Source organism: Thalia democratica, chromosome 2 (assembly GCF_965202585.1).
Source record: "Thalia democratica chromosome 2, ktThaDemo2.hap1.1, whole genome shotgun sequence".
Lineage (NCBI taxonomy): Eukaryota > Metazoa > Chordata > Thaliacea > Salpida > Salpidae > Thalia > Thalia democratica.
Window position 1 is genome coordinate 98,795,292 of NC_139166.1, and position 26,436 is coordinate 98,821,727.

At 23.0% G+C, this 26,436-nt stretch overlaps 1 protein-coding gene across 1 annotated transcript; it reads right to left on the reverse strand.

The window, feature by feature from the left end:
* Positions 1-357: 357 nt before the first annotated feature.
* Positions 358-7,393, reverse strand: LOC145829225 (uncharacterized). Its single transcript, XM_082936966.1, has 7 exons — positions 7,267-7,393; positions 6,274-6,417; positions 5,509-5,585; positions 3,591-3,724; positions 3,152-3,270; positions 2,472-2,511; positions 358-1,876 (listed from the first exon to the last, which is right to left on the reverse strand). Exons 1-7 carry the CDS (start codon positions 7,361-7,363, stop codon positions 1,750-1,752), a joined length of 738 nt encoding a protein of 245 aa, XP_082793092.1. The 5' UTR covers positions 7,364-7,393; the 3' UTR covers positions 358-1,749.
* Positions 7,394-26,436: the final 19,043 nt, after the last annotated feature.

Genomic DNA, 26,436 nt, shown 5'->3' on the forward strand with positions numbered 1-26,436 from the left:
ATAAAAAGGCGAAAAAGCTTTGTTTGAAAAAAAACTCTTTTTTGAACTTAGCTAGTTTTCACACTTAATAGTAAGATTCAACTCTTTTCCAATGTGAAACAAAACACTAAAGAAAAAAATTGCAGAGAAATTTTATAAGCGGAAATCTACTATAAACATCTTAAATTATTCATAAAGGATTTTTTTCGACAAAAATCTTATATTTGTGTTTTTTTTTTTAACGCAGATTAATCCAAAAAAAGACTCACGTAATTTAATTAAATTTCAAACTTAATTAAAACCTGTTCTAAAGCTTTGTAAGATTATGATTAAGTTATATTTTTAGTAGATCAAAAAACAAAACAAAAACACTTAACGTGAAGTTTACAGTTTATTCAGCTCGAAATGATATAGTTTACCATACACTGTAAAAAACACAAAACAAAAAATTTATAATCACATTTGTAACTTAAGATAGAAATTTTTACAAAAAAAAAACTTTTCTTACTTAGCAAACAATACTGCTAGAAAGCGTTAACATTTGTTTACTTAGAGAAAACAGTCGATAATAATCGTAATTATGCTGTTTACAAACTGTAAATTGTCTCAAAAGGCTAAAGCTTAAAATGACAGATGTTTTAAATTGTAGGTTTCAAAGTTGTTTGTACAAATACTTGAAAGCTGGAAAATAATGATGAAATTTTCACAAATTAAAGATAGTTTAAGCTTTAAATTACTTTACCAGGTGTTAAAAAGTCGACAAAATATAAACATAATATATAAAACATTAAAAATTTACTAGATTTAAAACTATTTTACTCTGTTTTTGTTTCAAGTTTAAAAAGTTGCACTATATAAATGATATCTCTAAAGTATATAGCTAGTATAATTTTTTTCTAATCTTTAATGTAGAAAAACCGTAAAAGTTTAAGTGCAAAAATTATCAAACTGACACAACAAGTAAAAAACAAACTTGATATGAAAATTTGTGTTAGCTTTCACTAAGTTTAAATAAAAAATAATCGTTATTATAACTTCCTTAATAGCCATGACTTAGTAAGTCATTCAAAGCTAGTAAAAAGAAAACGCTTTATTTTTTTTCAATATCTGTTATAACTTAAGTTAGACATTTGTTGTAGTTGGAATGTGCAAAACTTAAAAAAATAGATTAATAAAAGTCTAAAATTTGCAATGATTAAGATAACTTTAACTTATAAAAATAACTAGAACAATCCAAATAAAAAAATAGGTTTTAAGAATTTATTTAAGTTTTCATAAATGTAACACTTGCAAAATGAACTTGTAATTGTAAAGTCAAAGTTAAATTTATTTATTTGTTTAGTTATACAAAAAATGTATAATAGCAGCGAAAACTTAAAAAGTATAAATTTTGTGAACAAAAAGGAAATAGCAAAAAGTTTTTCAAAATTTTTCTATATTTCTTTAGTCGTACAAAAACCAGATATCACTTAATGTAGATTTGTGAATCCTTTTTAGTTATAAATCATGTTTAATTACAACAAAAATTTCCGTACATTTAGCTGATGTGTATCAATAACAATTGGCATTTCCCTAGGTTATAAAACCTTAATTTTGTTAGTATTTAGTGGATATTTTAACTAATCAATTTTTATAAACTTAATTAAAACACAATCAGAAATTTGTCATTCTAAAGTATCTATGCTCATTAAAGATTTTTTTTTGAACTGTAGCCTTTCATTCTTTAACTTCTGAGTTTGTAAGCATTAATCGTTTTTATTTTAAAACAATTCAAGCCGACTGTGTGATTTCAGTTTTGACGATTGTAGTTTTTCCCTTTTTGTTGTCAACCAACGACGTCATTGCAACCATTTGAACTCCACTAGTGTGAGCCACGTCAGGCAGGAACACGTCATCACTGTAACAAGATATTGTAGTTACTTATCAATTAACTTTTAGTGACGTCACATAAAAAGGTACGAACACATCATAACTAAAGCAAGTGTTTAAAACTGGGTAGTTGCAATTATGTATTGAAATAAAGAAAAAGTCTGTAGTTACTTAAGAACTGTGGTACTTGTGGTAATTGTCATTATTGTTTAAATGTAACAAGAAGTTATTATGACGTCATAAAAAGGCAACACGTTGCAAAAATTAACGTGCAACCTGTCAAATATCGACTACTTGCACCTTGTCACGAAATAGTTAATGAAACTTTGTTACAGTAAACTCTACCAAAAGCTTTTTTAATATTATCACAAAAGTTTTAAAAGGCTATATATTAGAAAAAAAAAAACAGTTTAGATTTTGTTCATGTTTGTATAGCATTTATAAACGACAAGTTTATAGTTTTAAGTATGACAAATAAATAAATCTAGTTTAAGTTACTTACTAACATTAACTGCAAAACTGTTTGACTAACTTGTAGCTTTAAATTAGACTTGATAACTTTGTTAATTTTAATAGTTTTAAAGCACAGTACATATAATTCAACAAAAAAATCACAAACTAACTTAGCAATTTCTGAAGCGTTTAATCCAAGAATTTGTTCATCTGAAATTTACAAACGATATCAAAATAAACAAAAAATAACGTTTACTAAACATTTTTATAAAACAATTATACAAAAAAAATTATTATATCTGAGCAATTCTTTTAATTTTACTGTTTTATTTAATGCAGCTGCCAAACTAATAAAAGAGATTTAATTTGGCGCCACAGTTATTACGTCAAACTTTTTTTTATTGTTGAAAATTTTTAAAAAGTATAAAAAGTCAGAACAGCTGATTCTTTCATTATCAGTAATCATTGTATAACTTTTTAAATATGAAAATGTGTGATATAGTCTCATTTTTATTTACATTGATATATGAATTGTGTAAAAGTCATGCACTTCATACTTAGTGTTTAAAATTCATGTATATAATAGATAAACTTCTAATTTATTGTTAAACTAAGTATCAAATCCTAGTTTATTTGAGATAGAATACTATTTTTATACATTTTTTCAACGGTTTCGTTATAGTTTATTTGACTTGTCTCATACTTCAAAAAAACTTTATACAAAGTTATCATATATAGTTTTACTATTCTTGTTAAAAATTAAAACATATAAAGTTAACACTATTTCATAAAAAGATAGTAACTAATGTCCTTAAGTTTAATAAAAAAATAATAAATCCTTAATACTTACCATCAGCTAGCATTCGTCTGAAAGGAACGTTTCTAGTTTGCTTCATGTAACAGTAAACAACAGCAAAAAATGTAGATAACAAAAGGATACCCACTATAACTCCGACAACAACTACAGCACTATTAAAGTTTTTTTTTTGTTGCATATTAATAACCATTTAGTGTTTTAGATAGAAATCTAAACTAATGGAGTATTTTTAACTTTTTAATGTTACATGTACTTGACTGTAGGGAATTTATTAACATTATTAGATATGTGTCATTTATCTTTTTTTTTATTTGATTTCAATAGTGAGCTTTTAAAATAATACATTTCTGCTGTTAAACTAAAAGTTTTATTAAAAATATTTTAAAAAAAGTATATTTGTGTAACGTCTTTTTGATATTTTTTGATAAATAACATTGTCAACCACTACTTAAAAATGTTAAAACTAACACACCTGTTACCGAGATTTTGATCTTCTAATAGAACACTGCAAACTTGTAAATTAATACCAAATGGGTGTTTTTTATTTGCTTCACGATGTCTAATTCTCATCAATACTTCGTATATTCCCAAGTCAGATGGCTTTACCTGTTGAAAAAATGGTTGATAATAGAACAAACCTAAAAGATGAAAAAATAAAGTTGAAAAAGTAGATTAAGTATTAATAATGCTTCAAATTTTTTGAACTTTGTTACAAATAGTATTTTTTCTATTTAAAATTTTTTTAGAGATATCAATTTCAAATTGTCTTTCTTAGTTAAGCAAGTAGTTTAATAAAATTATTTAGTTATTTTAATATATTGATTAGCTTTATTTTATATTAAACAACATTTGTATTGCATCTTAAAATTATATGTAGATGCTTTATTTTTTTGTTTTGTAAAAGTATATCTGAGACAAACAACTTAATAAAAGCGTAAAAATACAATATTTTTTCCTTCACTAACAAATTTTCAATGATATAAATTAGCTAAGCTGTTATAGATCTCTTTTACTAAAGCTTTACTTAAATTAAAAACGTTTAAGAAAAACTATTATAAACAAATATTTCTAAATACCTTTACAATAATAATTTTGCACTAAGTATTATACGCAGTTAGACTTTGTTATTTTTCTTTAAACCTTTTATCACTACATAAAAAGCATGTTTCTTTAAAACAGGTAATTAACTACGGATTTTTATAGATTTTCAACGACATTAAAAACAATATTATTTGAAATACAAAAAAAGTAAATGAAAGTATCGATATTTTTATTAAAAAAGTTATGTGGTAGCCAATACATGTTTCTAAATCTAAATACAAGGAAGCCTTTTCATTGTACTTTGAAAAAGGCTAATTTAAATTGATTACATAAAAGCATCTTAATCTCATTTGATCTATGCATCTGTTTATTAATGTAGAGCCAATAATCAATATCTTAGAATGTTTTCCTTTTGAAATTCTATGTTTTAAAGTAAGTAATTCTAATTAAAGTTTATAGTTTTGAAGTTTGTTTCAAAACATAACTTTACTGACAAGGTTCAACTGTAATGGTCACATGTTTTAATAGTTTTGAGTACCAAAATATTTTTTTGAAAACTAATGAAGCAAACGTTTGTGAGAAAATATTTAAATGCTACGTACTTTAAATTTAATAACTTCTAATAAATTTAAAACTTTTATTGTATTTTGTTGTAAATGCTAAAATTTACTTATTAATCAAATGTTAACATAAAATGAATTGGTATTTTTGAGAAGCTGTTTATCAAATAAAATAATGTTTCAAGTTTGTAATCCCGGTTAAACAATAAAAAATGAAAAAATATTAAAATTTAAAAGTTGTTTAATTATTTACATAGTTTTCAGAAATTTATATAAAGTTACTCAAAAATTGTTTAATTACAGCAAAAACTGTTTTAATAAAACTCTAAATAATAAAAAAGGCATTTATAAACAAGGTAAATTCTAGAATTAAAAATTAATAACGAAGTCCTTATGTTTTAAAATGAAAATGCTTATTTTTACACTTCAAGTTACTAAAAACACGAAATTTCTATGAAATCTCCCATTCTTCTTTAATACGTCATATAATGTATTTACTGACGTAATCAAAATAATCACGCGTCTATTCATTGCCTTTTATGAGGTTGAAAACAGTTTAAACTTTTCAAGTTAAATTGAGAAAGCAGTTCAAAAACTTTATTTGATAAGAGATAAGTTTATATGATCTACTTGACTCTATTTTTTTTATTTCAAGTTAAGATAATAAGGCTATAAAAAACATTACATATTTATTTTTCTCGCATTTGAAAGCATTTTAATTTAACAATTTATTTAAAAATTCGAAATAAACAAACAAAAAGTCTTTACATTACATTGAAAACAACTAACATTTTCTAGTTTGAAAACTACGTCAACCAAGTTTTTGTTTAATCTTCTCATTTTGTGGTGAACTAGTTTCTTTGAATCTAATAACAATTTAAAATTAATATTTGATTTACATCATTTTTAATAACTAATTATTAAACTTTAAGATATTATACATTTAAAGATGAGGTTCTTCAGTTATGTGTACGTTTTTATTTTGATTTTGTAAATGTATCATAAATAAGATGCTAAACAATGTTATTTTTAACAGCAATAAAAAGTCTATAAACTAATCTAGTAAGGTAGTAAGATCTTACTTTTACGAAATATAGTTTTTTTTTGTCCTTTTACTTATGTACTAAAGTCGAAGCTTTTAAACAGCAGGAAAGCTTTATTAGTATGTGTTTGATGTATAGGTAAAATAAAATTATTGTGATTTATTTATTTCATAAGTTTTGCTTACAAATTAAGCTAAACTGAAAAATACTGATTTTTCTATGTTCTTTACAACAAACGTCAGAAGTTTGATAGTTTAGTAGAAAATAATTTAAATATATAAAGTTTTTAAGACTAGTCTAGATCAGGTATAATTTAAAATAAAAATTGCTTAAAACGTCAGAACTTTAACAAAATAAATTTTGTAAAACAACATAACAATATAACTAAAATACTATTTAGTTAGTCTTTTTAAAACAAAGTGAGATATTTTTATAAAAGCTCGAGTCAGTTTGAGTCAATTCAATTCATTGTATAACAAAAATCGATAAGTTTTATAAAAAATTAACTCACCATACTGAATAACTTCAAATGAAATATTGACATGATAATTTTTATGAAGGTTTTCCAAAAGAACTACAGGAATTTTAGCAGTAAAGTTTGTACCAACTTCTAGTTTGTGATAAAGTTTCGAATGCAGAAATCTTGGCATCGCAGCTATTGAAATTCAAAGTAAGTTTGTACATTAAAACTTTAAAAATGTTATTTTAATGGTGACTGATTAGAAACTAATAGTTTGTATAAAATTTTAGATTATTGAATACCAAATAATACATTTTTAAACTTAGTAAATAAGTGATAACTTTAATAAAAAATATTTTTCTACAATAGCCCATAGTAACTAAGTTTTAGCGCAGGACTTTTTAAATTTGAACAAATAAAACTCTTTAAAATTATTTTTTATGGAGCAAAACTTAAAAAGTTTTATGTAAACTGAATTTAAAAAAATTTAGATCTAACTATCACCTACAAACAAGTTTTTTCTATTGAAATTTATTGAATACTTTAGGAGATAATAGATAATAAGAGTTTAAATTTAGTTATTTCTCATAGTTTTCAAATGAATTTTAATATTTTTTTCAAAGTTAAAAAAAAAAGTTTGTGGTTTTAATACTCACTTTTTATTCTTTTCAAATAAGTATTGTTTTTTGAGTTGTGGACAAAAAAAACTTCTTTAAAGATTTAAATTGTTAGAACTTTAGTTATCATGTAACTTTTAGATTAAAAATTTGAATTACTGTTTAGTATGAACAAAATCAAAAAAAAAAATGATGTAACAATAAAATAACTTAAGTATGTTTTTATTTAAACTAATACTGAGCGATGCTGTTTTCACTGTAATAAAAGATAATTAAAAAAAAAACTTTATGGAAATAACTTCAAGTAGACTTATGAATAATTCAGTCTGTAATAGATATGTAAATTACAAATTAATATAAAATTAAGATTAAGTTTAACAATGTAAGATGAGTTATTTTGTGTAAAGTTATAACAAATCAAACTAACGATGATGATGTTTTGTATTATGCTGGTTGTTATCAGTTGCGTGAACTTGTAACAAAAAAGTTGAAGAAAATATGCAAGCTACTATCATAAGTTTCATTTTAACAGTTTATTTGTATTTACTATAACTGTAATAAACAAAACAGTTTTTAATTACTTAAAACTGTATATATAGTTTAGTTAATACTATCTGAAGTAGATTACTACTTTAATATTAGAAACAAGTTTTAAAATAAATTTATATTAGTAAACCTTATGTTTCTTTTCAACTTAAATATATTTTATGCATTTAATTAAACATCAAATATTTTCACCAGTGGTCTTTTAGAAGTAAAAACCCAAAATAAAGCTATAAGTGTAAACAACTTTAATAATAAAGATTCCTGATCTAAGTCTTTAAATATTAATACTTTTTTTCAGTTGTTTTGTTTTACACGATTCTTTTAGAAATCAATTTTTATTTTATTATAAAAAACCGAAACTTTACATAGCTTGTATAAAAAACTTTAGATTTCGTTTGTCTGAACTGAAAAGAAATAATCACAAATTAACCTTAAAAAATTCTTAGATAAATTATGGAGTAATTGTATTAAGTTTTTCCTAATGTAAAATACTTTTGATGTTATATTAGTAACACAGTTTTATACGCAAAGTTAAACATACTTTGTTTACTTTATAGATGTTTCAGTATTAAGTTATACAAATTGGTATTAGTTAAACCTTAAAAAGTAAAGTTTACTTTATAAAAGTCCATGTTTTGTTTAAACCTTTAAAATACTTTTTATAAAATCATTTAGCAACAGATTTATTTAAAACAACGTAAAATCATAAATTTGCACCTGTTTTAAACGTTTGTTTGAAAGTTATTATAGATAAGACGGTATGAACATAAAGTAATAAGTGCCGACTAAAGATAAGAATTGTTTTCTAAAAACAAGGTTTGTTTAATTTGAAACTGATAAGCTTACTGGTTAGTAAGCTATTTAAACAATTGCCTTTTATTTTTGAATGGTATTTACAGAATAGTAAAGTACCATTATTTTATTATTACGGTATAAAAATCTCAGAAAAAAGTAAAACACCTTATACGTAAACTTTTGCTATTGATAATTGTGCTTAGTGTAAAAATTTCAAATTTTTTTAGATACTTTGAGACATTAATTGTGATATAAATAATATAGTTCCAGGCACAGTAATAGATAAAAACTTTTTAAAAGCTTTATTTCTTCAAAAGAACACCATAACGTGTTTTCGCAAAATTACTCTTTTTCTATATACGTAGCTAAAAAAATGTTTTTAAGTGTAACGGTTTACTTCAAATTGAAATTGAAACTTTTAATTTTTTCAGAAATATACAGTTATCATATTTTTTTAAATGCAAGCTTGAAACAATAGGAAGTAGTTAAAACTTCGATAACTAACTTAACTGAGAAATGACTTTAATTAATGCAACAACGTTGTAAGAAACTAGCTGTAGTAAAAAAAACATTCGAAAGTAAATATTACGAATAAGTTCACTGTCGCTTCATGATTAAATGTATTGTCTGTCATAACAAAAGATGTTTTTAACAATAGCAAAACAAAAGATATAAATAAAAAATAACATTGTAGCGGGTTGTTGTTTTGATAAACTTGGTTGTTGTTTTAATACCTTTATATCGTTTTTATAACCTAAACTAATGTAAACCTCCATATTGAAAAACCGTTTAACGAAAATTTTCAAAAGAAAAAGTTTTATGTTTATAACATATTGCTATTGACTAACCATCGTGATTAAATTGAATATTTAGTATCTGTATTGCAATACATCTATCTGCCAAATAAGTTTTATAAGCGTAAAAATAAGGAAACTGCTAAATACGAATAAAAACTCTACGTATTTTGTCTTTTTTACTAAAACCACTAAATAAAAAAAGACCTGACAAAAACCTTAAGTAAAATATTAAATAAAAGTTAATGAATTAGCTAGAGTTAAAATCACGAGAATTTATGAAAGTGTTTTTTGATATTACTTTCAAAACGTTATTCGAACTGAATTTATGGTGTTGCCAGTGAAGTATTACTTGCCTTTTTTTTCAATAAATTCTCTCACAATTTCAAAAAACTCAGATTTAAATTTAAGTGAGTTCTTCTGATTTCTAATTATCAAAAATATGTTATTCGGATACATTGAAAATTTATATTTCTCTTGTTTTATTTAATAATTGGAAAATAAACTGAACAAAACTTTACAAAGACAAGGGTTATATACCTTTTTATTTGGTTAATAAAATAATATTTAATACATGTTTAAAAGTATTGAAACTAAGATATGCAAAATGTTCGACGGTACTAAAAAAAGAACGTATTGTATTATTCTATTTTAGTACATACATTAACATAAACAAAACTTTATAAACAAAGCTGTTTATAGAGAATTTTTTAGCTTTATTTGTTTCTTAAGTGAGTTCAAGTACAGAAAACTAAAACAATTAAAGTATATTTAAAAATAATTGAACTTACCAAATAGAATTAATTATGTGAACTAATGGAAGTTAAATGTTAAAAATCTGTTTAAGTTGTGTTTGTAAAATATAAATTTATTTTCCTTAGAATGTTTGAAGGTAAAAAACAACTTGTTATACTTTTTACAACTATTATAACGACTTATTTTAAAAGTAGCCAGACAATTTACAAAAACAACTTGTGATGCACCTTTTATAAAGTAATATACTTATAAACCACTTACACATGCTATAACTTATTAAACCACACAATTGGCAAGATGAAACAGTTCAAATACGTTTGATTACTTTTAAAAAATTCCCTGGTGACCTGGAATTTTATATTACAGTTAGTGCTAATGTATGCTACTTTTTAGTATTACTTATATCTAAAATGCACTGTTTTTGTTTAAAACAATTAGTTTTACAGAATGGCATGTAACAGTATTTTAGTTAACTTTTTAGTTTTCAAGTGAGCAAAAATACTTTTTATCACAAACACTTAAGGTGAAAGATAAATGTGCAATTAATTCAAAAGTAATCTACATCTTTTAAATATACAGAAATTGTTATTATAGCCTGTGTTGTTGAATATTTCAAAACTTAACTGAGTTGCATCGTAACACTTTCATCCTAAAACTGATTAGTTGCATACAAATACAGTTTTGTTTTAACGAAAAAAACTAAAACTTCTTATCAATTCTATACTCAAAAAGTTTTTCTGAACAACCAATACACGTAATAAGTTTAAAAAATACTTTTGCAATAAAAACTACTTGTACAGAACATTTTAAATAGATTTTTAACAACATAAATGTGCCATTGTTTGAAAAGAGTTAAGTAACAGTAAAAAAACAAATTTTGTTTTCATAGAAATTGTGTGGCACTTCAATTCTTATTGTTAAAAATACAGTTGTACTAAAAAGTTATATTGAACAATATGTCAGAATTATAAATCTATAAATACATAGATACAACAGAACTTGGTTTTTACCTACAACTAAAACGCTAATATATGAAATTTATAACTAAAAAACAAGCTTTTAGTATTAAACATACAGTTAAACTACTAAAAATTAAGTCTGAAATTAAAGTAAAACTAAAAAATACTTTCAGTCATAAAAAATAAACTTTATCTAATTAGTAGAAGTTAGTTTTAAAGTGTTTACAAATGCTTACGAAAAAAGTAAAACTAAAACAGTTTAAATGGTACATAAGAATATTCTCTTGACTAAAGGTAATGTAGAGTTCGATAAAAAATACTTAAACTTAAAATAACATTTAGCTTTCCTTAATTTAACGCAGTAGCTACCAATAACGAATACTACACGCATTGGATTTACGCTTTTTACAAATTCTCTTTCGCTTATGAAACTTCTTCTCTAAGTGACGTCACTTTTGCAAAACAGTACTCTGTTGAAATGTTTCTCTACACTTTGTTTTTGTCGTAACTTCATAAGACTCATGACAATTGCAATTGAATAAGCTCCCTTATTACCGAACAATTGTGTGGTAATATACTTTCATGTGCTATGAGCAATACTGTTTTACTATGCAACAAATACACTTTGAAGTTTACTATATATCTTGCAAATGTGTATTAGTATATACTTTAACTCACTTTGTTTAAAAATAGATAACACTGAAAGTTTTTGTTTATTTTAGCAAACTTCGTTAATGCATAAAAATTAATTAATAATTTCTTTTTTTAAGTAGTTTAGCTAGCTATTGTTTTGATAATGAAACTAATTAAAAAATTGTACATCTTAAATAGTAATTATCTGATAATCTAAATAAAAGTAGTAAACTAGGCAATTAAATTTTAGTTTAAACAAATAAACTGAATAACTTATGTATAAACTTACCACGCAAAGAAATCAGCTGAGAACCAAAAGTAATTTAACGTAGCTTCTTGATTAATTGACTGTCAAATTTGATAAATTAAACTAATATGTTTTTTATTTGTGCTCAATTAGAAATATATAAATTTTATCTGTGACTCATTAGCTAAATTATTTTAAAAATTACTACTAGCTCTAGCAGTTACTTTTAAACTAAGTTGTTCTCTTTAATTTAAATTTAAACAGCTGCTTTATAAATTTAGAAAAATTGAAATGACTTATAAAAAAAAATTAAGGCTATAAGTTGTATGGTTTTAAATGTATGGAATTATGAAGCTATTAGTGTATACATTGGTTTTATACTAATGTACAATGAAAAAATCTGGTTTAAATATTAGTTATGAGTTTTTTGTTTTTTTTTTTACAGAAAATTCAAACTAGAATTTAAATTATATTTAACAATTTCTATACTTTATAAAACAATGTATAACGAGTTCTTTTGTTAGTTTTTAACTTACTTACTTAGTTTATTACTTTTTTTAGTTTTCTAGTTTAAATTCTTAGTTTATAACCTTAACTTTATATAGTTTGCGATAAAAGTTAAATATTATAACACCCAATTGTTTTAAAATAAATATAAGCAGTAATATGACTAAGAATCTTTTGTTTAAGTAACATTGAAATAATTCTTTTTTAAGTTAAACAGTGTTAAGGTTTTATTTCGTTTTCAAACTTGTAATATATTAATTATGTTTTTTTCACTTAATTTAGTAGAAAAAAATCAACAGCGTTAGAAAATCTTAGCGAAATAGACTAGTTATATTGGACTTTTTATATGCTGGTTAAAAAAATTGAGGCGGTCATTTTCTCGATTAGAATATTTGTTTAATAATGAATTATACTAAACTTACAACTTTGTTTGTTTTTTGATGCAAAATTAAATTCATATTAATTGGTGCATTCGGTTTTAAATTTTATGAGTTTTATTAGAAAATCTTTTTAGATCAAATACGTAAGCAAATGATTACAAACTTCAATTTTTTTTTGAAATAATAAAAACCCTTTTTATTTTCTAAGATTAACAAAAACGTTTGTTTTGGTTTGACCTTTTTATTTGCTCGCATTGGTTTTGTAAACTAAATACTTTAATTTTGAAATAATAACCAATACACTTTCATCTTAAATTTTTATTACTCTACTTTTGTTGAGGGATAGAATATACAAACAGTATGTTTTATTATAAGTTCAATATAATGAAGATTACTGACATATACAATGAAAAATAATTCTGATACGAAACATGATGTTGTCAATATTATTTAAAACTGATACATTAATTTAAAAGACACTTGTTTACACAGAGAATTTTTTTAAATATTTACCAGCATACTTAAAATTAAAAAGAAGAATACGCTTAACAAAAAAATATGTGTTACATTTAAACCTCTATATTTTATCTTGAAAAAAAAACTATTTGCTTAAAGTGCCTGAACAAATTTTAGTTTTTGTTAGAAATAAGTACTAAAATTTCTGTAATACAAATTTGAGAAAAAATTTAATTAATGTAAATAGTTTGTACTTTTTTATATTACAAGTTTATCTTAAAGTAATTAGAAAAAATAATAGAATATAGCTCTATTAAAACTGATTCCAACTTTATTTAATGGTTTTAAACATATCTATAACACAAAGTTAACCTTACTAATATAAATAATTTTACAATTCATCTATTTGAAACTATCAATTACTAAGCATGTAGTATTATTACAACAAATTCGAAAGCGCTTTTAATAATATCCATGACTTCAACTTTTATTTTTCTAGCACTTCAAATTCTAATATTATATCTTATATTTTTTCAAAATAAGCAACAAACAAATAAACATACATGTGCTTTTCGATTTCTAGCTCTTAAACTTATAAATTACTATTTAAAATTCTTTGTTATCAAAATAAATTTGTTTTGTACTATCATTTTTAAAGTATGTTCTACTTTGAAATAAAAATACCAATCAGTCAATCAATAATAATTAAAACTACTTGTAAAAGCATATTTTTTATAAAACATTCTGCTTCGAGTTTTCGAAAGTTTTAGCTTGTACTATAAGTTGATAAAAAATTTGATTGATAGATTTCTAACTAGTTTAAGATATATTAAATTTTTTTTAAACTTATAATGTTTTGTTAATTATTTAATGATTGATAAGTTTTTCAAAAAAATAAAATTTTTATCGCGTTATTTAATATTGTTATTAACTTAAGCGGAGAGTGAAGTTTTTATCAAATAATTCCTCAGAAATCTTTAAATCCTAAAAGAAAAATTTTAAGCCTAACACATTATTAAACATATAGCTTGAAAAGTTTTGATTTTTTTAGGTAAATAAATTTATTCTTCTATAACAGTATTTTAGTTTAAAAGTGCAAAAAAATTACTAAAACTTAAGCACATATACATTTAGAGTATTTATCAAAAAGTTCTTCAACATTGTTAATGGTTGGTTTTTCTCAATCAACTTACTTAAAATTTTATATTAATACTAGAACGTTAAATTTTCTACATAAACTAAAAAAATGTTATTACGTTTTTAACATTTTAAAAAATAAACATTATAAGATTAAAACATATCTTTAATTTTTTTAAAGAATAAAAAATCTGCTATCTTTTGAAATCTTTACACTTATTTATGTTTTCAAACTAGGACAAAAATTATTTTGAAGTTTTAATTCGTAAAAAAACACTTGTTTCTTGCAACTTTTCTGTATTTAGTTTAAAATGATAAAAATTTTGAGCAATAGATAATCCTTAAACGAAATAACTATTTTTTGATATGCACTATAATTTTCTCTCAAAAAATAAATATATTTTAATATCCGTATCTTTGAGGTGTGAAAGATATTTATCTTTTCAAACTTATACTTTTAAATATTTATCAGATCAACGATAAACGTATTTTTATCAGATACTATTCAAAATAGTTTAAACTAATAGTTTAGGTTGTGCTTTTTGGTTGAATTTTACAATTGAACTAAAACTTTTACAAAGTTTTAAGTTAATGAAAAAACTTTGCTGTAAAATAACAACATAAAAACTTAGTATGTGACAATCAAAAAAGAAGTTATTAACATAATTTATCTTATAATGGAGTAGCTTTAACTTTAGCTTGCGAAATATTGTACTTAATATGAGACTATTTTTAAGTTCTATATAGTTTTAATAGTTTACAAATAAATGTTATTTTACTATTTTTAAGCAGAAATTTAGATACTAAAATATATACCTCTAACTATTAGTTGTTTCAAAAATTACGTTTTTTTAATTGTATGTTGTATAAATTAAACTGAGTTGATTTTTTTTATTAATTTAGAAGCATTTCAGCAAATCAAAGAATGATTATTAGTATGTGAAACTAAAGTTCTTTATTAAAATTTACCAACTATTGACACATGTTACTTTTTAAAGCTTGATTTGATCGCAGAAAATCAATCAAATTAGAAGAAAGTGTCAAAATATTTTGCAAGTAAAGTTAATAAAACTAGCATTTTATCGCTAAAAAAATGATAAAAGTTGTTTAAGTTGTTAAGCGATGTTAAAGCATCCGACAACATAGAGTTGTTATAAGCATATAACGTATATGATTTTAAAAAGATATTTTGTTCTGTAATGTTTGAGTTTAATTGAATTAAAAATATCTAAAGTAATTTTTGTACTTTTCAAAACATTTCGTCTAGCATTGTTTGAACTTAATCTAATTAAAGTATCTAACACTAACTTAACTTTAGTAAGACACATAAATATACTTTTCACAAAATATTTTATCCTGTAATGTTTGAATTTGATCGAACCTTAAATATCTAACGTAAACTTAAGTAAGTTTGGTAGTTTAAAACGAATAAAATATAAACTTTTGATAAAGTTTAAATCTAAAACTGGTTCTAACTTTTAACTTGGAGTTTGTCTTATATTTTGTTTGAGGTCAAAAAAAAAAAATAATTTACTAAAATTACTGCTTAAAAATAACTACAAAGTCTTGTTAACTTTCTGGAAGCAATCGTAATTTTTATTTAAAAAAAATACAAGGCTTGTTTAAAAAAATATTAAAATTTACTGTATAAGTTTTAGGTTTGTTAACGGACAAAAGTTTACAATTGTTCTTGCAAAATACAAAAATGAACTTTTAATGGGAAAATATTTAAGTATGATAAACTTTAAATAAAACTAATGATGTAATTCTCTTTTGTTTAACTTAAGTTGTTTATTTTAACGTAATGTTTATTTAACCGTTTCAATCATACATACTAAGTTACTATAAATTTAATCAATATATAAACAGTCATTTTAACAGTCAATCCAATTCATTGCATAGTCAGTTTAATAAATCAAATAGCTGAAAAGCGTAAAAACATAAACAAAGTTTTTTTCTGTTTGTGAGAAACGTTTTAATTTTCAATACACATCACATTAGTAGCTTATTAAAGTTATCGTTTTCTATTGGTATTTTGATTAAAATAATGGAATGCTATTTGTTACCGCTAGGTTTTTTTTACATAAGTTAAACATTTAACAACACTTAATAGTTGAACAATTTAAAACCTGTATATTATACCAAGTATCTTTCATGTTTATCAGTAAAATAAATTGCAAAAAAAAAAACAGAACGTGTCGTGTATAAAACTGTTTCCATCTTTTTTCGTTTAGTTTTAAAACACATCCATTGCATAAAAATAGCTTTATTACTACAATTAATCATCAGTTTACAATTTCGAAACTATCAATTAATAAGCATGTAGTGTTTTTAAAACAAATATCAATCAATCTTAAGTTGTAAAGTGCTATTAATAAAATCCATGATTTCGGTTTTTATTTTTCCTTAGTTTTTAGTCATTAAGGAAAGTAAATGATTATTTATAATTGATAACTTAAATAAATTTAAAAATCACAAAAAGTTCACATTATCTTAAACATTCATTACTAGCATCTGTTATGTGTTTAACAAAATTATCACCAAATTCATATTGAAAATATTTTGAACGTAAAAAAAAACAGTTTAATTTAGATTACGCAAAAATAAACTTATCAGTGTAACATGTTTGTTAAATTGTATTTTTAACTATTTTTAGTTTAGTTTAATTGTTATTAAATTAAACAATAAAATTATTCTGTACTACTTTTTCTATTGAAAAAGAGAATAGAACATTTGAAAATTTTGTGCAAAAAGCTATAATCAGTTGTAAAATTTGGGAACGGGTCAAAATTGAACGAAGACACTTTTGCATGGGAGGACAACATTGAATAAGGCAACAAAATTGCATGAAGATGATTTTGCACGAGTCACAATTTTACATAATGGGTCATTTTTGCACGAGAGTAAAAAATAAAACAGAAAATAAGATAAAAATAGAAAAAAATGAATTTAAAAATAAATTAATAATAAAACAAAAAAAAAAAGTTATCGACCGAGGGTAAGGGTAAGGAGTAACAGTGATAGTTACAAAAAAACTAATAAAATTTATTAAAAAAAAAAGAATAAATAGAAAGAAATTGATTAACAAGAATAGTAAAAAAAAGCTACCGCCCGACGGTAAGGGTTAACCTTAACAGTGATAGTTAAAATAAATAAAATAAATTACCAACTGCGGGTAAGGGTTAGGAGCAACAGTGATAATTAAAACAAAAAAAGTTAAAAAAAAAATTCAATTCGTGCAAAAATGTCTCCGTGCAAAGTTGTCTACGTTCAAAATTATCTTCGTGCAAATTTGAAGCATTGTGCAAAATTGACAGCTACCCGTAAAACTTATTTATAATTTAGTCATGATTTCGATTTATTTATATTTTTATATATATTGGCAGTTTGCTTATGCCAAATTGATAGTTTTTAAAGCTTAAATTTTATATAACTAAATAAAAAGAATTACTTTTTTTTTATATACTATAAAACCTTTAAGACTGTTTTCTTTATATATTAACTATTTTTACTAGTACGTAATTTTGCTTAAACTAACTTGAAACAAAAACTAAATGATTAAACTTAACAAATATAAGTAAATATAACTAACAAGTAAGTAGCTATTTGAATGACAAAACATTTAAAAAAATTCAACCTTCAATTGATACAGTAACAAAAAATATTCATTAAGAAAGACAAACAAAAACATCTTAGAAAACTGTCTATTCACATGTAAAAAATTTATCATTTGTTTAAACTTGAATGACCTTTACTATTTGTTCTATAGCGACGTTAAGTGAGCATTTGGACTAACTAATTTCTTTTATAATATATGAAACCTAGAAATCTCAAATTTAAGAGTTATACCTGTTAGCAGATTATCTGAAATTGTTTTTTTTGAGTAGAATTTTTGCAGCCAGTGTGTACAATTAAACGAACATTAATTTAAGTAATAACAAACTTGTTTAAACTCATTATGAACTTTGAACTAGCATTGTACATGATAAATAAAACAAACACAGAACTTTTTGAAGTTAGGCTTTTACATTTGAACAGTTTTATATTTGATTAAACTTTTAGTAAACTGTTTATAAACTCAAATGACTTTTAGTATTTGCAAAACAGAAGTGACGTTAAGTGAGCATTCGGACTAATTGGTTTCTTTTATGCTGATCGAAAATTTACACACTTCAAATTTAAGAGTTACACCTGTTAAGAGAACATTTTCAAAAAGACTTCAGAAGTAGTCAATATGTACGAACAGTTGATTATTTTACTACAGAGAAAATGATTTAAAGCTATAATACAAAAATTATATCTATACTTGGTTTTAACTTAAGTCTGTAATTAATCTAATCTAAGTTTTAAGTGCATATTACTTATTAAAATTTTATAAGTAAATTTCTTTTTTAAATTTTAAATAACATAATCGATTGATTCAAAAGCTCATATTTTCAAAGTTTATTTTATCTAAATAACAACTAAAAACTTATCTACAATATTTGACAAAGTGATAAATTTAATCACACTTAGTAGTAAAAGCAACAAGAACATTTCAATAAATTTTTAGTAAATAACAAAAGCATTTAAAAGGTTGTTTACGTTTTATTTTTGCGACAACAAGTTTTTGGAAAAGTATGGAAAACGACTAAACTAATTTTTTAGTTATAAAATTAAGATACTTATGACCATTTGTTAGAATACAGTATACAAAAAAAAAGTTTAAAATAAAAGATTATTGCAAACTGCAAATAAAATAAATGTAATCCTTTGGAATGTAAAATTTAAAAAGCACCAATCAATTCAGATGTAACAACATAACCAAACAAAACAAAAAGTTTTAAAACCATTCTACCAAAAAATATTTTTATAATATTGACAATATTATAAAGTATAATAAGGAATAACAATATTAAATAAGTAAAAACAAATACTAAAAACAATTGATAAACCTAAGTGTTTAAAACTTTAAATCATTTAAATTTTGTTAAAACCATCAAGCAAAACTCTTAATAAAAATTATATATAGAAACCCCGCATACGTGGGTCAAAACTTGTTAAAGTTTAAAAAGTAAGTTAAAAAAAACAACTAAAAATTTCAATATTTTATTTATTTTATATTTATTTTATAATAAAAAAAAACCTAAAATTTTAAACATTCTAAAAACAATTACGCTCATAAGTTAAATTGTTCGATTTTTATCAACAATTTTCTTTTGTATAACGTTCTAATAAAACAACACCATCCTTTAGGAATTAACGACTCTAACTCGTCCAATGCTTTTGTTCTCACGTTTATTCAATTTTAAAAATTCAATCATACTACTCACTAAGCTGACTGCGAGATTTCACCTTTGACGACTGTAGTTTTTCCCGCTTTTTTGTCAACCAATGACGTCATCGCCACTATTTGAACTCCGCTGGTGTGAGCCACGTCAGGTAGGAACACGTCATCACTGAAATGAAATAAAAAAGTGATGTAATATAGTATTTAAGTCTGCATGCATGAAAAACGTAAATGTGTATTTTCAAGTATCGCTGCTTAAAACGAAATATTGAAGTAAAATTTTTTTTTTGTCTGCTCAATATTAATGTTTTTCAATGATATAGTAAAGCTTATCTACTTTAGACACGAAAAAATCTAACTCACTGGGCAATTTCTGATTCATTAAGTGCTAAAACTTGTTGATCTGAATATAAAAAGATTGTCATATTGAAATTTAAGGATAAATAAAGGTAACATAAAAGATCAACAAAGTTTAAGATCGTTTTACTGAAAAATAAATAACTATAACATAAAACTAAATAAATGATGTGAAGTCACTCGATAAAAAGTTTTTTTCAAGTAAATAAAGTAAGTTTAAAAATAATGCAACGTATATTTTTTCTTTTTAGTTCAGGCTATTTTGCTGACATCTTTTAATATATTTTTAATAATAAAAGTTTGCTTACAGTAATTTAAAAATTGTGTAACAATTTAGAAAAAATAAACAAGTTAAAAAAAAAGAAAAGGGTAACAGTTTTCTAAATTTCAGTTATAAATAAAAATATTGAAAGTCCCAAGTTTTTTACAAATTTTTGTAAAACAAAAAAACATATAAACAAACCTAAGACTGAAACTTTCATATGAGTCAGAAGATTTAATCTAAGAACAAAATCGTTTGCAGAAAAAAAACGAAATGTTTAATTTAGCATGAAACAATAGTGTTTTTTTAAACCTTAGTACTTTGTATAAAGTGCATTTATTAATAGTTTTTGTTTTAAATGCTAAATTTTTCAGAACAATAAGACTTTTGAAACAAAAGTCAAGTACTTTATGTATTAAATATTTTTTTCATTTAGTCTTACCTTCTGCTAATGTTGTAGTTTGTTTCGTGTATCAGAATACAATACCAATAAATGTTTGGTTTATATTTAGTATATATATATTTTTTTTTATATGCAAATTGTGTCAAATAACTAACATTTTCAAGTTTGAATACAACATCAACCAAGTTTTTGGTTATTCTTCGAACTTTGTGATGAATTAATTTCTTTGAATCTAAATAAAAAATAAGCCTGTTATCTAAGCTAGTTTGTTTCAATCAATCTAAAGTTTAACAAGATATATAGTTGTTTCAAAATAATATTTATATACTTTATATAAGTTATGTATTTTCTGTTTTACTTACAAACGTTCCACGTGCAACGGTATAACATTCACATCAGTTTAAAACAATCGATTTAATATAAAATGTATAAGTCAGATAAGTATGCTACTAACCTTTGAATTTATCTAAAGTTAATAATTGTGTATATATTAGTTTAATATTACTATTAAAATTTTGTTAATGCTCTTAAGGACTGTTACATTTTTTGTCTTTTTTAGTCTAAGCTGTAAAACTAAAAAAAACACTAAAAGTATACAAACAATGTTTAAAGAAAAATTTTAAAACAGCACTTATAATGTAATTAATTTAAAAAAATACTACTTGTTTCATTAAAAGAAAAAAAAAGTCAGAACCATAAAATGTTTATAACGTTTAATATTTAAAGTCAAAATTTTAAGAAGTTTTCTCAGACTTTTAAATATTTCTATTTTTATCTGCTTCAAAACTTATTCAAAAAATGTGTACTTTAATACTGAGGTTCACTACATTTCAAAAGTTTAAACTAGACTTAAACCTTTGAGCCTTAACAAAAAATTGCCTTAAATTATAAATGAGCGTGAACTTAGCTTGAGCGCGTTTTTTAGGAATTTTATAAAAATGTCCAAACTTAAGACCCTTTTGTTCTTATCTTAATAGCTTATTAAAAACTTTTTTTTTTATTCTAAAAAACGGTCCTTTGTCTTTAATCAAAAAAATCCGTTGAATTGGGGTTTGACTTTTCGAATGGGGCCCCTTTAAAAATTTTGTGTTTTTTTTAATAATTTTAATTTTACGCTTATATTTACGCTCGTTAACTATAAACCAACATTTTGTTAACACTCTGTTCAAATATTTAGCTTGAATAAAGTATAATGAATATAAATAAACCCACCATACTGAATAACTTCGAATGAAATATTGACATGATAATTTTTATGAAGATTTTCCCAAAGAACTACTGGAATTTTAGCAGTAAAGTTTGTACCAACTTCTAATTTGTGATAAAATTTTGAATGCAGAAACCTTGGCATCGCAGCTTAAAAATATCAAATATGTTTTATTTTATAATGTTGTTTAGAAAATTAAATACGAAAATAAAAAAATAGAATGTTGAAACCTTTGTTGTATAAAAAAACTTAAATTTTCATTGTCTATTTTTAGATGTAGAAAAAAACACCATTCACAATTACTTTTATAGTTTTATTGTAAATCGACTCTTAGACAACAGTATTTATAAACATAAATTAACTATATTTTTGTATTTTGTATAACAATAGTCTTTTTTTACTTACAAACCAAGAACTTTGTTACTGAATAGAAATAGTTCAAAATTTCGCAACAAACTAAAAGCAGTAGCAAAAGAATTTTATTAAGTATTTTAAGACAACTATCACTTTTTAATTTATATAAACAACATAAACTTAACCAATTAACTAACGATGAAGATGTTCTGGATGTAACTGGTTATTCACAGTTGCTTTTATTTGTAACAAAAAACAAGAAGAAATTAAAACTGATAATTTCATGTTAACATATGATTTTTGTTTACCTGCGATGAGATTACATTAAATACTGAAACAATCACAAGTTATCTTAAGCAAATTTTAAACCTTATTTTAGTTTTATCACCAAAATACTAAATTAAACCAAAGTAATCAAAATATTTTTTAAATTTTCTGTTTATAATTACTGATGTATAGTTATTTAATTACTCTGATGTACTTTTACTTGGTTTAAAAACAACAACAACAAAATAGAAAACTGCTTTGAAGTATTTATTTTTACTATAAATAGTTTTTATATAAACAAAACATAGTTATTAGTGTAAACTGGTAAATGCTTAATTACGTAAAATATGTCATTTTAATTATAAACAGAGTTGTTTATAAACATTAAAATTATCAGTAATGTTGGTCATTTCTTCGAGTAATTAACTTCTAAATTTTTCACATTTTATTTAGTGATGACTTTAAATGAATGTTCAAACATACTAAAATTCAATACTTTTAAATATCTACAAAATATTCACTCAATTTGCTTTTAAATAGACAAATTACTTTATTAGAAGTATTCTAAGTTTAGATTTTAAAATGTATATAACATATTATTGTGCTAGCTATTTATGTTTTTAAGTTTTATAATAAAACAAGTAGTTTAACGTTTTTATTCAAAACCTTGAAAAACATTTAATTTAAAGCGGCGAAAAATCGTTATTTAAAATATTTTAGTCATTTTTTAAAAATAAGCACAATTTTTTATACTTTAAGATTTAATTTAAAAAGATATTGTTTATTTACATACTTATTTATATAATAAGAAAAAAAGAAGTTTATATTTTATACTAAAATATTTATTTACGTATAGTATAAATTTTAAGACATCACAGCAAACTAATTATATAACTGAAATTTAAAAAATTTTATTTACTTTAGGTTGAATCTAAAGTTTTTTAACTCAAACGACATAAGTTTAAAGTGTTTAAAGCTAAAAATAACAGATGTTCAAAAAATTTACTTTGTGATTATTTTAATTTTTTATCTTATTTTGTGTAGGATTATATTAACTTTATTATAAACTTTTTTTAATAAAACAGCTTTTAGTGAAAAATATGAAAAATGTCAACTGTAGTACACTAAAATGCTGTATAAATCATTTAGTGACAATATGTTCTATGCAAAAAATATATACACAAGTAAAAGTTATTTTTAGTTAGTATGTTTGTTTGTTACGTAATAAACATAGTACAATTGTTTATTATTTGTAAAAGCACTCTAAGAAATTTTCATACTCACTACTTACTAATTAATACTAATTTCTGTACTAACGAAGTAGTATTTTATTTTATTAAGTTTAGTGTGCGTGTTAACTCTAAAAAAATTTAAAGTATATCAGTTAAGTTTGTTTTTAGTTATACTTGTTAGTTTAGTTTTATGGTTGAAGTATCGTGAAGTTTTCACGAGTTTCTTTAGTATTATCTATTTAGAAAATAGTATAAATTAAAACGCTTTTTAAACACCGTCTGAACATAATCCTAATAGTTTAAGCTCAAAAGATTGAACTGTTTTATTTTGCTAAAATAAAAAAATTGAGTAACTTCACAATATTATTTTTATAGTATAAAAAAAATTAATAAAATTATTGTTTGCATTAATTTTTTTGTAATATACAACTGGTGACTCAAGATGTGGTTTAATATGTTGAACTAAACTTTTGAAGTTTGAAGTCTTTTCAAATTATGAATTAATGCTTAAAATTACACTTCTAAAATGACTTACAAATATAAAACTTATTATTCTGGCTTAACTTGTTTAACTATAAACTAATGCTGACTTAACTTTTAGCAAATCAAAAAGTTTTCTAATTTCTTCCTTGCGCTAATTATATTACTTCTCGACAAAAATAAAAAAATCTTATAATTAAAAAAACGCTTTAACTACTTTTTGAATTTGTAACCAACTAATCAAAAGAAAAAGTATGCACTCTCGTTAAATTTATTCGAATTTGAGAATAAAAGTTTGTACAAACTACTTACTTTAGTAGATCAACATTCATTACTAAAAGACGAAAAAGAAAATAAAGATCTTTAAAGCTCTATTAAGTTGAAGGACAAAAAAAAAACTTAATGTTTCAGAAATTTAGATTATAATAATAACAAACTTCCAAATATTCGAAGTAGAAAAATTTACTTTATGAAAATAGTATTTATAAAATTTTCTGCACTGTAAGTTAATTAAAGGAAGTAAACATTTTAAGGCGAACAAATATTATTACTGAAACTTGTCAATATACTTTGACTGAATGCGTAGTAAAAAGTAGAGGTAGTAGAATCAACAAATTATATTTTTTTTAGTTTTCTCTCGTTTAATGGGAAGTTATGTAACGTAAGGATTTTAATTTTACGTGTGTCTTTAATATTTCTTAAAGATTTAACAGTTTAAATTTAGAATGACTTGTGTCTGAATTTCAATTAATCAACCAAAAAAGATTAAATTAATTTTTAATATGTAGGATATATTTTTATACATAAAAACTTTACAGCTATACTACTTAGAATAAACTAACTAAACACATTTCTAATAAAAAAAGTTAAGTTAAGTGTTTTAGTATTTATACAAATATTGTGATAGTAATCATTTCTAAAAAACAATAAAACAGGTTAAATCTGCTTTAAGCAGTTTTTTTTTAAATATAGAAAACAAGTTTATAAAAAAAACTATTTAAATTTTATTGTATAAAAAATAGTTTTAAATGCCTTAAATATGTAAAGTACTTTTTGAAATAAATCAATATACAAATGAAAACTAGTTGTATGTATCAATTTTATGATCTTGTACTGAATAGCTTATCAATAATCGTTATACTGTTAAAAATAAAATAAAACATGACAAAAAATATGCGTATATTTAAAGCTTGTTACTACACTTTGCTACCTTAAAAAAAATTTGGCGTTCAAAATTGTGACTTAAAAACTCTAATGTCCTTTAAATAAAATAAAACTTCTACGTTTAAATACTAACAACAAAATGTCAAATACATCCAAAAGTGCAATAGTTAGGCTTGTATGTATATTTGAAAAATGTATTACACAGCAAAATAGTTTCAATTTTGTAGTTTTTGGCTAATTAGTGTCAGCTTGTTTAACTTTAGCTTCATTATTTCTTAGTCATTTAAATAATAACGAACCTGTTTTAAAAACTGTTAAAGCTGTTTGGTTTATTTATTTATTTATAAAACATAAAGGTGTACTAATTAACACTCGTGCTGTATTTAAAGTTTAATTTAATTTGCAAATGTAAAACTTCTCAGTTAACAAATTACTTTTATATGTTATTTTTAACTGGAAACTTAATTAAACAATTTCAAAACTAAAACATTAAGCAACAAATCTTTTTTGAGTATATAGTTAAGTTAAACGTATTCAAGACAGCAAACATAAAATAGAAAAAAAAAACACTTTAAAAAAAACAAGTATTTTATGTTTTCAACTAATAATTTTTGGAAGAACAAATTCTTATCTAAAATTGAACACGTTTAAACAAAAAAGAAAAACATAAAAATTACTTGAGATCAAATAAAACTTTAACTTTTTTGTTAAGTTGCTTATGTAACTGATATTATTACAACAGTCTTCTCGAGGTACGTGACAAAAATTTTTATAATTTAAATATATAGCTTTTTTTGATATTTTCTCCTTAAGCTTAGTTTAAAAAACAACTAAACTGTTTTTCAGGTAATGTTAAAACTTACCTTATATAAAACAAAGTTAAATTACCTGTAATAAATTAAATTAATTAACTTGATAGCTTCTGTGCTTTTTGTTCAAAATGGTATATAACCGACTACTATGTTTTGTTCATGTATAACTTACATGCAATCGCTTGTTGATAATAATACATTTATACTATTAGAATTATTATACCTACATATAAGGTGCAAAATTTTAAATAATAAAAATAGAATTGCTACTGTAAAGAACTAAGTATAATAAAAATCTAGATCGTAGTTATTGTTTTCAACTAAAAAGTATTTAAAATATGAACCTGTATTAAAAAGCAAACAGTAATAACTTATTTCGAACTACTTCTATCAAAAAAACTTTTTAGAGTATCTTAAATTGCTTTTATTACTAATAGTAAAAAACAAAAGTGTCTGTGTAGCAATTAGTAAAACATTGAGATTCTTTCTCCCGTTTTTTTACATTTCTCTTAGGATAATGGAATTTTATCAATTAAGCAACATTAACACAAGTGTATTCCATAACTAAAATGTATTACTT